At 28.2% G+C, this 14,858-nt stretch overlaps 1 protein-coding gene across 1 annotated transcript in view; it reads left to right on the top strand.

Moving 5' to 3' along the window:
* Window positions 1-847: 847 nt before the first annotated feature.
* The window catches only part of LOC113378434, a 30,124-nt gene continuing 16,113 nt past the window's right edge, over window positions 848-14,858 (top strand). Inside the window, exons 1-2 of the mRNA XM_026618964.1 lie at window positions 848-1,063; window positions 1,132-1,569. Coding sequence (XP_026474749.1) covers window positions 1,541-1,569 — 29 coding nt within the window. The 5' untranslated portion in view covers window positions 848-1,063; window positions 1,132-1,540. The remainder of the gene's footprint in view (window positions 1,064-1,131; window positions 1,570-14,858) is intronic.

The following is a 14,858-nucleotide window of genomic DNA, read 5'->3' as shown; positions in this document are numbered from 1 at the left end:
CTTAAACAGAAAACATTACATATATGTCCAGACTGCCACAATAACCTTATGCAAATCCTTCCCCCACGAAGTAATGCCTAACAGCGGCTTCTGTGGGGATCAGAGGCAAGAGCAAAGCGGAGGTTTTAGTCGGTATTATACCAGGGCGGTATTGAGTCCGACATACCCAGACAAAACACCAGACTGGAATGCATAAAATCATTTCCTTCGCTATACAAAAAAAAAAACTGCCATAATAACCTTAGAAGAATAGAAAATAAAAAAAGCAAATGAAAGAAAGTATTATTTACAGAAAAGTACAACTACATACTTAAGCTTTGGAACAGAGTTAGTATAAAAAATTGGATTAGAAATTGAAAATATAAAATTAGGCATCTAATATAAATTGTATATTCTTTTATAATGTTCACATAAAATGTAAAGATGTCATTTATTTAAAAATTAAGATAAAAATGATAAAAAAACAATAAATTTATAGATAACTGAACATATTTATTACTTAACATTTACTACGCGCATCCTTCATAAACAGCTTCAAAAACGATGGATTCTCAAAATAAACACATATATTCTATTGGACCTTTGGTAAAGTTGCTCGCGCTCCAAAATTTTAAAATACATTAAATATTTACACCTCCATAACATATTATGGGTTATTAGGGTAGATCAGATAGTCGGAGCAGGGTCGGAGCTGTCATTATGACAGTTCTGTCGAATGAAGTTGTCCTCGTTCCACCGCCGGTACGCATCGCGTTTGGCCTTGTGTTGGCAATCGTCTGAGCAAGGACGTAACAAAACAGAATGCAAGTGCCCGATGTGTTTGGTTCTTTGGTTGTATTTGGTTGTATTGACGGTGCGACGGTGGCAATTCTGCACTCGAGTGACGTGAGTTTGCGGTGGAGATTAAGTGAATAAGATCGTAATAATAAATTTATCATATTTTAGACAAAATTATGATAAAAATATGTGGTCTCGTGCTAAAGTAATTTTAGTTGATATAATGTGTATAGTGAATTAGTGTACAATTGAATAAATATAAAAAATAATCTGTTTTATTAATACTGTAAGTGCACTCGTACTTATTTTGACGTTTGTTTTTAATAACAATCTCAACAAACCAATTGATTTTAGTTTCAGATGAGACGAAGTCGTGCATAAATCTCAGTATATAAGAAATATTCAATATATTTTATATGCTAAATAAAACGCAATAACGATGTATACTTAAATATTTTCTTACCAAAGGGGCATTTAGTTCAGCAAAATCAATAATCAATGCTAAACCAAATATTCAAATATTTAGCTAATTGAAAAGTTGTTATTGTAGTTTTTCTCATAGTAGACTAGACATATTATAAAAATTGAGCCCAAAAGACAAAATTCAAAATTGCACTGCAGGACATTTAAGAAAGTCAGCATAGGGCAAAATTTGTGTGAATTGGGTCAGACTGTGCAAAATCGCGAAGGCAGTCCTCGGAGGCCCCATGCGCTACAAAGAAATACACCAGCTTCGGCTGGTTATAATTCCCAGCTACCTAGTATGCGGATCACAGCTGGGAATACACCAGGGTAAGTGAAGCAGATTTAAACTTGCTCGATAATAAGCTATTGCTTGTATAATTTAGAATTGGATGATCTTGTCGTGGATAAATCATCATACACAATGTCCACACCACTCGCTAGGATTTGCTGTGTGTTTGCATATATGTTGGCCTAACGTGTGTGCTTGCTGTTTATTCAAACAGATCTAATTAGTATATTTGAATACATCCTTAAATTCATATCAAATAGATTTTATAAAGTATATCTTGTTATTGTATTTCATTTTTATCGCTTGTCAGTTGCATTGTATTGTTTCAATATTAAATCGTATATAATAGTGTTAATTTTCAATAAAATCAAATAAATACTTAATAATAAAATTACTTTCAAAAGCATTTACAATTGTGAAAGTTTAATTTAATACAAACATTAATAGTTTTTACTCTTAAATTTTTTTTAAATATTCAGTGAAACTATATTTATAAAAAAATATTTTATTTATAAATAGAATATACAAGAGCCTATACGATTGATTTATTATTACTAATTTAAATATATATATATATATATATATATACATACATACATACATACATACATACATACAAACATCTCCTCACAATCAAAGCAACTATTTATTTATTTATTTATTTTCATAACATGATCCTGATAAATTTTATCTTTGATTGAAATTCGACGCCTTTCGTTTTTTGTTTCAATTGATAAAACATACTACGAAATTCTTTGGTCTCATCTTGCTTTCTAATAGTAAACACCCGCCAATGTAACATGATCAGGCTTTGTTTCATTATTTACTATATCTTCTGCAATTAAAAAATATTTGTGTCGCGAATCTTTGAAATCGATACAATCCATTACAATATGTATATATATGTATATATATATATATATATATATATATATATATATATATATATGTATAATACACTTTCATATGTAAGATCATGTTTATTGCTCTTTGATGCACAACAATGGGTGGCGCCTTGATAGCGCCACGCATTTAACAGCTATCTCAGCTGCTCAGTTCTTTGTGTTTAATAATATATTTTATCAAATTATACTGTTATTAAATTTACATATTATAATGTATATTTAATTCAAATATTCTTATTTCAAATTAGCAAATAATTTGCCATAAAAGTTTACAGTAAAATTTATTTTTTCAATTTTCAGTAAAAATTTTTAATATAACATTTGGATTCTCTTATGGTATTTCGTTCATATCTTATATGCGCATCATATATTCCTGGCGAAATTTTGGGGATACTTTATTATTATTAATATGATTGAACTATAATAATTTATTATATTTTATTAATAATATAGTATATAGCTATATTATGTATTTAACTATACATACATTTCTAACAATAATATATTGTAATAGTTCTTAGAACAATTTACACAATTCTAATCTAAATCAGAATATTTTTTGTTTGAGATCTTTTCTGAGTATTTTTCAGATTATGGAATCGTCTATTATATTGCAGTATACAAACATTTTTTCGTCCTTGTCTATCAGTAGTTATTTTTGTGTTATAATTCAGTTTATTTATGATGTCATACAAATCTGTAAATAGAGCTTCACTTTGAAAGTAGTGATATACACTACATTGCTCATAGCTGTCGCTTTCGTTAAACTTCTACTGAACAAATATGTTTGCTTCTTGATTGCACTGCGAATTGATAATGATTTAGTAAAATTTTGGATTGGAAGCTTTTAAACTCAAAAAATTTTTTGTTTCTTTTTTAGCTTTTTAAATAAAATAAAATGTTCACAATGATTTTCTACACCATTTAAAAAATACTACCTGGGAGAACTGCATTCTGCGTTCAGCGTTGCTTTTTATTAATTTCCCGTAGGGTAGTTACAGTAATGTGCCGAAAATCGAAAATGAAGATTTTTGCGTATCTTAACGTTTTGATGGTTTCTGAACAATTTGGCATACCTCAGAAAAAATGGATGTGTGTGTGTGTATATATGTATGGATACAATTTTTTGTCCACATTTTCGGGCGCACGGATCAATCGATTTGGTTCAAAAAACATTCGATTCCTATCGATAGGGAGATGTGCTGATTAGTTTTTGGTAAAGGTAGGTCCAGCCGTTACGGAGATAAAGTTCAAAGAGTGCAGAAAATAGAAATCGAGTTTTTGAGAGAACGGAGCATCCGATTTGAATGACCGTTTGATTTGAAAACATTCAATTTGCCATGATTGGGAGAAGTAGTAATTAGTTTTTGGCAAAGGCAGATCCAGCCATTTCGAAGATACAGAGCTAAATGTACAAAACTGGTAGTTTTGAGAGAACTAAGCGTCCGATTTGAAAGATTCAAAGAACCTTCTGCTTGTTTTAACAAAATAATTGCGTTTGGAAAAAAACAAATTTGTTTCAATTTTTTTAAAAAAAATTGTATACATAAAAAAAATTCAGATTTTAATTTTAATTCTGACTAAAGTTCTAATACACTATAAACAAATAATTTCAACTTAGCAATTCAGTTTTATAATTCTTATAAAAATTAGACAATGTTACAGTATTTTTTAATACCTATAATTTGATAATAATTCCCCATTGAATGAATGGAAAATTATCAAATTTTGATTTTAATTTCAGGTATAATTATTCTAATATTTTTTATGAATTTAAAATTTATATTTATTTATTGAAATTAAATTACGATTATTATTGAGTATACATTTTTCATTCCTTTCAAACAGATTGGCTATTATATAAGTTTGTATCTAATTTTTTTTTCAAGATTTTTATATTAATATAAAAGGTACATTGTATTAGTTTTTGCATAAATACCTATCTTTCTTAGAAGATAACCAAACATCTACTATTTATTAACTTTAGTACTTTAAACATTTTTTTATTTACATTTAAATTACAATCTGTTTTATAATTAAGACATTTAGTAATTAATCTGAGACTTAATAAAGGTATAATGTTTTTAGAGAACCTCTCATTGGTACGTTTTCTAATTTATGAAAATAGTACTTTAGACATAACTATTACTTTAAATTTATTTATTTATTATTAATTATGTGCAGAAATGTCACGAGAATTATAAACAATATTTCAGAATAAAGCTACATTAGTAATAATTATAGCGTAATGAAGAATATCAGATAAATTAATCATTATTAATTATGTGCGAAAATATCACAAAAACCACAAAAAATATTTAAAAACAACGCAACATTAGTAATAATTTAAGCGCAATGGAGAATATCAGATAAATTGATATTGAAATATTTTGTGTTAGTTTGTAGTTTTTAGATAATTGAAAATTAAAATTCTTTTATAAAACACAGTCGGAATAGTTTAGTTAACATACAATTAGAGTATTATTTATTTAGCAAGCAGTAAATTGATTAATACTTGAATATACAGATGTTTTAGCAATGAAAATTATATGTACGATATTCTCCATATATATACATTAGAATGTGCCCCATTCCCATTTATTAATTTTGAAATTTATAATGACTTATCACCTTCATTGATTAATCGATGCAGGCAATTAATTAGTAGAACATCACGATTTCAAGTATTCGTTGAACCTCAATCTTTGTATCATAAGAATATTAAAAAACTTTAATATGCACATACAATTTTAAACATAAGTACACTATACATACGCACATATACTATACGTATTATGGCAAAACATAAACTAAAATAACACATTCTTGATTATTGTATTACATCTATTAAATGAGTTATCAAATAAGTTAATGTTATTACATAAATGCAAATATATATCTTACGTATTTGAATAACACTAACATTTCGCCATGGGGGTAAATTAAAATTTTTAACAGAATTCGGCTCTATATCGTGAAATCTAAAATTATATAAATGTTTGTCAATGTTTGTAGATCAATTAAAATTTTTAACGTCATACATTCACACATACCTATATGATTAATATAAATTAGCCTATAGTCGATTTCGATTACATGCATGTGGAATGCTTTTCTTATCTTGGACCTAACAATAATTGCTTTTACGATGCAGAAGAATGTTATTAATGCTTATTATTGTTATTATAAAATGTGGCAAATAATTTAACATGCAGTTAACTGTTTAGAATTATTTAGAGCGATAAACTTCTTATGATTTTGAACGTAGTCATTTAGCCTTGATTATGGCGTATTTCGATTCGTAATTTGATTTTTGATTCATTATGTTTAATGACATATATAAATAATGACAATTAAAAATGGTTTCAATAAACAAATTACACACATTGTACCTTTTCTTAAAAAACCTCATTCTGTTAGTTGTAGCACCCATCGCGCAAAATGTAGTAGATCGCTCCACCGTCACGAATCTTGTTCGTACAACTGAAAAGCGTTTTTAACTATAAACGTGAAATGAAGTTCATTGGTTGAATTATTTATTATAATAATATTATATTAATATTTATTATATAAATAAGAGTAATAATGGACGTTTTTTTATATTTTAAACGAATGATTTGCAAGAAAGTTTACTCATATTTTTTTTATTATGATTTTTATCTAAACGATTTTATTATTATGATTACAAATTATATATGCGAAATACCTAAATTTGAATTAAGTAAAGGCATTTTAAAATCATATATCAAGATATTTTTTTTATTTAAGAAACTGTAAGCTTCGTTTCATAAATGATGATCAAATTACCAGAATGTATGTTTTATACTTACGGATAAATATAAATTTTTGTGCATATATTTATATAACAGAATAACTCTTTTATCAGAAGAGCTTAGACCTGTGGTTTCCAACCTGTGGAGCTCCCCTCCTCAGTGGGATGCGAGGCTATTGCAAGGGGGCGTACAGCTGTTTTCAAAAATGAACCAAAAATTTTTACACGATAGAAAAAAATTAACGAATAAATAATTATTTTTTATGTATGTACGTTTTTACTTTATATTGCATAGTAATTTGTAGTCTGATAATTAAATTATATCAGCTTAGGGGGACGCAACATTTTTAACTTCCCGTAGGGTAAGTTATAATAATCGCAAAAAATCTAAAATGAAAATTTTTATATATCTTTACGTTTCAGAGGTTTCTGAACCTTTTGGCATACCTTAGAAAAAATTGATGTATGTGTTTGTGTGTGTGTGTGTGCGGATACAAATTTTCGTCGACGATTTCGAGAACACGGTTCAACCGATTTCAATTATTCAGAAAACACTCGATTGCTGTTGATAAGGAGACGTGCCGATTATTTTTTGGCATAAGCAGGTCTAGCCATTTCGAAGATAAGGGGCAAAAAGGGCCACAAACGGTAATTCAGTTTTTAAGAGAAAGGAGCTTCCGGTTTTAATATTTCAAAAAACATTTTACTTATATTGACAAGATGAGGAACCGATTAAATTTTCATGAAGGCAGGTCTAGCGGTTTCGAAGATATAGTGAAAAAAGTAAAAAAAAAATGTCATCACATCAAATTACAAACACAAAATGACATCAAATTATCAGATATTTTATAGAGATTTTAACAATAAGTATAACTTTTGTTTACATTCCTATGAGTTCCGTAATGATGTTTATTTGTTAGACGGCGACGCGGCGCTTGCGCGCTTCGATAGTTCGTCTCTATGCAGTTAAAGCAGTACGTTTGCTTTGAAAAAAAGTTCAGAATTTCCAAAATATTTCAAAATAAAGAAAACATTTTTTTTTTTTTTCAAAAAAAGTAGATTTTTGTCAAAAATGTATAGTTTCTCAAAAATCTATTTTTTTTTTTTAAAGTAAAATGTTGGGAAAAATGCTAATCTTTTTTTTTTAAAAAAAAACTTTGGTACGGGAAGTTCGAGTAATTAACCTTAAGGCACGATGCCATGCGCCCCACTATTTTTTTTATGAACGGGGGGCCGCGATGTTTAAAGGTTGAAAACCACTGACAGAAAACTATCAAACCATATTTAAGAATGACAAAATGAATTTTTTTTGAATGGATTTTTTATGCAAAGATTATTCTGAATGTTATACGAATTCAATTATTATCTCAAAATTACTATTATATTATTTAAATAGTTTAGTACAGATTAAGAAGAGTATAATTCTATAAAAGCGATATTCTATATAGCTGGCTAAGGCTGATGAAGTTTGTAGTATGCATGTTATTTAATAGAAGGCAGTAAACAGATTCTGTTGTCTCTACATATACATATTTATTGACAGATTTTGATTCAAAAATAAATATTGAAAATATATCGCAGTGCTCGTAGTTTGTAAATTGCGAACTTACGTTACCATTTTTATGTTCGGGAAAACAAAACATCTTAATAGGCTATTTTTGTTAACAGGAGCTTATCGGGAGCATTTTGCAAGACCTCAAATTATTTCCTGATATGGTATATTATTTTTGTTTCTTTTACTTACTTTCGCTTATCTGTATTCTCTTATCGCCGTTTTGTTATTGCCAAACAAAGAGTGGGTTTATAGGTTAAATATTATTTGTTCATGTTTCCATGCTTCTAGCACGCAGATGATTATTAAAATTTGTCGACAATGTTGCTAAAATTTGTAAATAAATATTCCATTCTAGTCATCTATTTTGATATTGTAAAGATGAATTAGTTGAGTTGACATAGGAATTACAAGTATTATTGCAGACCATGCTACAATATATATATATATATATATATATATATATATATATATATATATATTCTTCTTATTCGAACTGTTACAAAAATCATAAATCTTCCTTCAATTAATATCTTTAATTTCAATTTTCATATAACTTTAAATGTGTTGTGTTTTGTGTATTAAAAATTGTTTTTTTTTTATTAAGTGTATAATCAGCCACTAATCATTTCTGCGTGTCTATTATGATGAGAAACTGGCCACTAAAAATTTTAAACTTTTTTGATAAGGTTTAAATTCAAACAATTTGTCGCATGCCTTATAGTATGCATTAAATGCAATAATGAATTTGCGTAGGCACTTTGCTATTTTTTGATAGTGGATTTTTAATTGTATGGGACATATTTTCTTCGAATTATTTGCGCGATTAGTTTCCTCGTTACATTTTATAAACAAATACTTTTGTCGTTAGACATTAAACACAGCAATCGCCGCTGATATTTGTTTAGTTGCGAAAAAATATTTGAACTGAAAATATTTTCTGTAAACTAATAAGTGCAATATAATCGAAGTTTTTTTTTGAATAATAATTAAATAAATCGCAATAATATAATACAAAACAACTGAATCGTGTTGAAAAACATATATTGATGCGATAATTCTTGCTCAAAATAGACCATTTTAATTTTAATTTTCATGTTATTTTGAAGCAGATATAAATTACCCTTCACAGTAAATAAAAAAGAAACGACTAATTTGAGATACATATTCAGATAATTTAATTATAAGCATAAATAGTGCGAATATGTTGTTATTTTTATAAATATTGTTAATATCTGCAAATGACGGGGTACAATAGGATATATTTTTACTAATCTCGATAAGCACGTGCTCTGACAGTGTTTGTCAAAGTTACAAGATTGACAGCTCAAGTGGTAATTGCTTTATTATATATATATATATATATATATATATATATATATATATATATATAGATTTATTACACTTCCGATTATCATATCCAAAGCCGGATCTGCTAGGATATGACTCCACTTCAGCAAAAAGTATTCTATTGCATCGTTATATATCTGTATTTGTAATTTATTTCTAAATAGTTCAAAAATTTGAATATTCCAAACAATTGCTATTTTATGTATTTCAATATGTATACAAATCTCAAATTGTATGCCGAAATTAGAACTATACAAATATTGAAATATTAGTATAATTCTTTTGCTATAAAACGTTCACTAGGCAATCAGGCGACCAGACAATTTTTGAATAAATGTCATTAAAATAATAGTACGAAAAAAATTACCAATAAATGTCGGGTTGAATTATTTTGCGATCGATGAGACGATCGAACCATTGCCTCATATTTTTCTTATTTGTGAAAACTCGTAAAAATGGAAAACTTGAGAATCAAATTCAACTTTATAATTATTTTTGGAGAGAAAACAAATCCAATTTGATTATTTTTATATGAAAATAACGTTAATTTTATGTATGTGGTAAGAATAAAACTTCTGTAATAGAACATTTTTCAAAAAATAACAAAATCGGATATGACAAATTCTCGGATACAACTCCGCGCGGATCGACTCCGATGGAGGAGTTACATTCTTGGATATTATAATACGTTATTATAATAAATTGGTGATAAACAAACGTTGATTCAGAATTATGGTATGATTTCGTTTCAAGTATAACATAAAAACAATTCTCGATATATTTACATACTATGTTTATAAATGAAAAGTAAAAATATCCATACTAATGCGTATGGATAAATGCATTTATATCTTTGTGTATATGTAATATATATGTTTATAGGTATATATGTATGTATGTATATATATGTATATATATATATATATATATATAAATTGACTTTTGGACTTTAAAATAAAATACTGCTCCAATTCATATTATATTACGGGTCGGATTATATACATTTTTGGCTTAAATTTTTCTGTATGTATATAGAGAGAACGACACTTAACATCCGGATGTAAAAATAATAAATTTTTTTGAAGAATTTAATCTTACCAACTTTTTCTTTCTCTACTTCATCAAATCTTTAATCTAGAATTTACCCTTTTCCTCAGAATATAACCTTTACTTTTTCTACTATGTCAAATAATTTTAAGTTTCGCAAAAAAATCGAACATGAAATTTTTTGAATGAAAAATTGTAATTCAGTTTTGGAGACAAATGAGCGTGTGATTTTCATAATTTAAAAAATATTTTACTTGTATTGACAAAATGAAGAACTGATTGCATTTTTGGGAAGGCAGGTTTAGCGGTTTCGGAGATCTAGTAAAAAAAAAGTAAAAAAAAATACCATTTTGAGGTCAAAAATGATCATTAGACATAAGGACATCAAATTATCAGATATTTTATGGGGATTTTAATAATGTGTATCAATTTTGTTTGCATTTCTATGGGTTTCGTAACATCATTTGTCCGTTAGACGGCGAGGCGGCGCTTACGCGCTTCGCTATTGCATCTCTATGCAGTTAAAGCATAGATTGCTTTGAAAAGAATTTCAAAATTTCCAAAATATTTCGAACTAAAAAAACATTTTTTTCAAAAAAGTCAATTTTTTTCAAAAATTTAAAATTTTTCGATTTTTTTTTCAAAGCTTAAAACATTTAATCCTTTTAAAAAAAATAATTTTGGTACGAGAAGTTTCTGCAGTTTGCCTTAAGGCACGATGCCATACACCACTAGTTTACTTTTTTATGGGTTTCGTATACGTGTTTATCCGTTGGACTGCCCGGTGGCGCTTACGCGCTTCAATATTTCTTCCAAACAATCACGCAGCACGATTGCTTTGTAAAAATTTATTGAAATTTTCAAATAAAGAGCAGGAAGTTTTTTTTTAACTTCCCGTAGGGTAAGTTATTGTAATGAGCCGAAAATCGAAATTGAACATTTTTACATTTCTCGACGTTTTGAAGGTTTCTGAACATTTTGGCATACCTCAGAAAAAAATGATGAGTGTGTGTATGTATGTAAGGATACAATTTTTCGGTCACGTTTTCGAGCGCACGGATCAACGGATTTAAATGGTTCAAAAACATTCGATTCCTATTGATAAGGGGATGTGCTGATTAGTTTTTGGCAAAGGCAGGTCCAGCAGTTACGGAGATAAAGAGCAAAGAGTACTGAAAATAGAAATCGAGTTTTTAAGAGAACAGAGCATCCGATTTGAATGATCTAAAAACATTCAATTAGTAATTATTGGGAGAAGTGTTTATTATATTTTGGCAAAGGCAGGCCCATCCATTTCGAAGATACGGAGGTAAATGTGCAAAAAATGACAGTTTTTGAGATAACTAAGCGTCCGATTTAAATGATTCAAAGAACTTTCTGCTTGTCTTAACAAAATAATTGATTTTGGAAAACAAAAATTGTTTCAACTTTTTTTTGCAATTTTTTTTTTTTTCAAAACAATTTTTTTGTATATCGAGAATAACTTAGATTTTATTTTTAATTCTGACTATAGTTCTAATATACTTTAAACAAATAATTTCAACTTTGCGATTCAGTTTATATAATTCTTATAAATATTAGACAATGTTACATTATTTGTAATAATCTATTTGAAAACATTCAATATTCCTCGAACATTTCGTTACGGTACGGGAAGTTTCAGCAATTTGCCTTAAGGCACGATGCCATACACCCCACTAGTTAATTTTAATTTTCGGTACGGGAAGTTCTAGCAATTTGCCTTAAGGCACGATGCCATACACCAGTAGTCGAACCTATTATCGTCTGAAGAAGAATTTATATGCTAGTAGTTTCGAAGATTATTTTTTATGTATATAAAATATGTGTATATACAATATAGATATATGTCAGCCCCATTTCTATTTCTCATTTGTTCTTAACTAACCTTTCTCTGCGCGTCCATGTGTGTTCTCTATCAACAATGAGAGAACTACTTATTCAGCCGTTAAGTGGCGATTGGAGATCTGAGATCGGCACGGACTCGGTGACTGACGTTTGCAATTTCTAATGGTGCTGAGGCACTCCCAATAACGTTTGTAGCGATAATTGTGGAATAAATATAATCTAAAATTTTATTAATTAAAACCAAACATTGCTTTTACACTTCACCAAACCACCACTTGCAATTTACTACGCGTATTGTAGAGGAAGTTATTCGAAAACGTTTGTTCTTTGTACAATGTTGCAATAGAAACGGATAATAGAATAAGTATAGCACCCTTTGTGAATACATATATTTTGCGTTATGGGGAAAACAGATGATGCATCTATTTTTAATACTATAACCAAGTCCTTTTGCATGTTGTTTTACATGATTTATCTTTGTACGAGAGCTCACAAACAGCCCTTTAATAAAAACGTTTAAAATCAGATACCCAGAAATGGCGATTTGTGGCATATGTCAATTTTTCCTAAAAACTTTTGTTCTTTTTTGTCCCATCTCAACAGTTGATATTGTACAAGTAATTAATGTAAGGACGATGGTACGTTGTTACAAAAAACTTGCCGATTCCGTGTAAATCATATTAGATAAGTTTTTTTTGGCACAAGGTTCAACAATGACGCGCTACAAGAAATTATAACTGCGATCTAAATTTGTGAATTTATTTTAAAGATAGACGAAATCATATGCATGTTTATTAAAATCTGAAGTAATTGTTTTTAATTATCGTTGAAACTTGCACACTTTTCAATCTTGACGAATTTATATTTCGAGATTGTAGTGACAAAACATTTGCAGTATATGCTAAAAAAAATATTTTATATGCTCGTGGTGCTCAAATAACAGCTATTATTGGTTATATTTTCATATTTTTTAAATTGAGGTACTAAGTCAAATGAAATGAATTTAATATGGCAACAGAAAATATAAGAACTGTATGGGTAGAAACTCGAACGACTAACAATGAGCGTTATATATAATTTATAATTTACGTTTTCAAATTCTTGGATATGAAAATGTGTTGAAATTAATATTTATTTTTTTTGAAATGTATAGCTTGATACTTGCTTCAAGATTATTTATAATATAACGAAAAATAGATTTTACTATAAGTTGAACTTCACTTATTTGATTATATCAATATTTTATTTTATTTAAAAAAAATGAATCACATATTTATTATCATTGTCATATAGATGTATTTATGTACAGACAATATTGTAATATGCGTTCCAAATAGTGAAAATTTTGGCTTCCGTGAAAATTTTGGCTTCCGTATAAAACCACCTCTACATATTTGTAGATACGTTTTAGTATACATTGCAAATAGTATAAATTTTGGGTTCAGTTTAAAATATCAGCGTATTGACTAACGTATTTGATACTGTTCTGGCACTTTGTTTCTGTCTAATTGATAATATATTTCTAAAATATTGTATTAACAAAATGGTAGTTGTAATTATAACATACATTAAAGCAAAAGACCCCTGAATTTGATTCACCATTGTAATTTTTACACTGAAAATGATGACTTTTGACAAGTACTTTATTACGATTACTAGGTTTTTATATACCTTCATTAAATGGAATGCTTGCTAGGATCGTTTGTACTATATTAGATTTACTTTCGTGATTGTTTTAAAATCTTGTTTTAAAAATGTCTGACATAAGTTCTATAATTTTCATTACTTAAACAAAATTAATGTTCTGGTTAGTTTTTTGGTTGTTTTCGAAATGGTAACATAAAATGTAATTGATTTTGTATTGGTGTTTGTTTGCTAATTTGTCGCTAATTTGTTATAAAATTCAACACAGATAAGCTTACAAATGAAACAATGCAGCTCTTTTTCGGACCGATTGTCGTTCTGAAATAATACTCACATACAGTAAGTTTGTCAATAAATGTTTAGCAATTCTTCTTTATAACACCATTCATAATTATGTTAGTTTATAAGCATTGTCCCTCTACAAAATTGTTACCAATTAGATATTAAAAACTACCATTGTAGTGTTATCGTCTCATTACAAAGTTTGTTTTAGCGTTTGGAAGAAGCATGTCCATTTCTGACGTATATACTGTGTTCCATAGTTTTAAACGTTCATTGTTATAGCGATACGCATTTTAACTAGACGGTCTTGCGAATATTAGTTATTAACAAATATAATGTTTTGGAGAATTCGCGATTAATTTATGATATGGACCGATTTGTTTTGTGAGCTCATCCGCTTTATTTGAATGCAACACAGGCAGTGACTGTTTTATTCAACAGGTAACAAATTTGTTCGCATGTTCTGTTGATAGCAAACATTTTTTAAGCTTGTTTTAAAAATTATTAATATTTTTTCGTGAATTTGCGAATTTGTTCGCAAGTTTTTAGGACACCTTTAATTTAACTTCAATGTAAATTGTTGTTAACTTTACTTGATATCTCATAAAAGCGTTTTTAACTGACTGGATTTTGGTTAAGTTTACATTTTTAGGTGAGTTTTGCATTTAATCTAATTTATTGTATAAATATAAGATTTTTTCTATATTAACCCCCTTTTTAATTTGACGATTGGGCTGCAAAATACTTCAAATATGTATGAATGTCGACAAAACTATCAACATATATATATAAATAAATTTCCTTGAATTTCCTTGCTCCCAGGGGCTCAAATGGTTCCAAATAGTTAAAAAACAATTCTCTGAAAGTTTTAGCTCTTAATATTAACGTTTAGATAGAGCGCAATTCAAT

The sequence above is a fragment of the Ctenocephalides felis genome, unplaced genomic scaffold (genome assembly GCF_003426905.1).
Source record: "Ctenocephalides felis isolate EL2017-DRISC unplaced genomic scaffold, ASM342690v1 CF-g0.4_SCAFFOLD_01886, whole genome shotgun sequence".
Taxonomy (NCBI): Eukaryota; Metazoa; Arthropoda; class Insecta; order Siphonaptera; family Pulicidae; genus Ctenocephalides; species Ctenocephalides felis.
The sequence above is the reverse complement of the archived record's forward strand: the minus strand, read 5'-3'. Positions and strand labels throughout refer to the sequence as shown.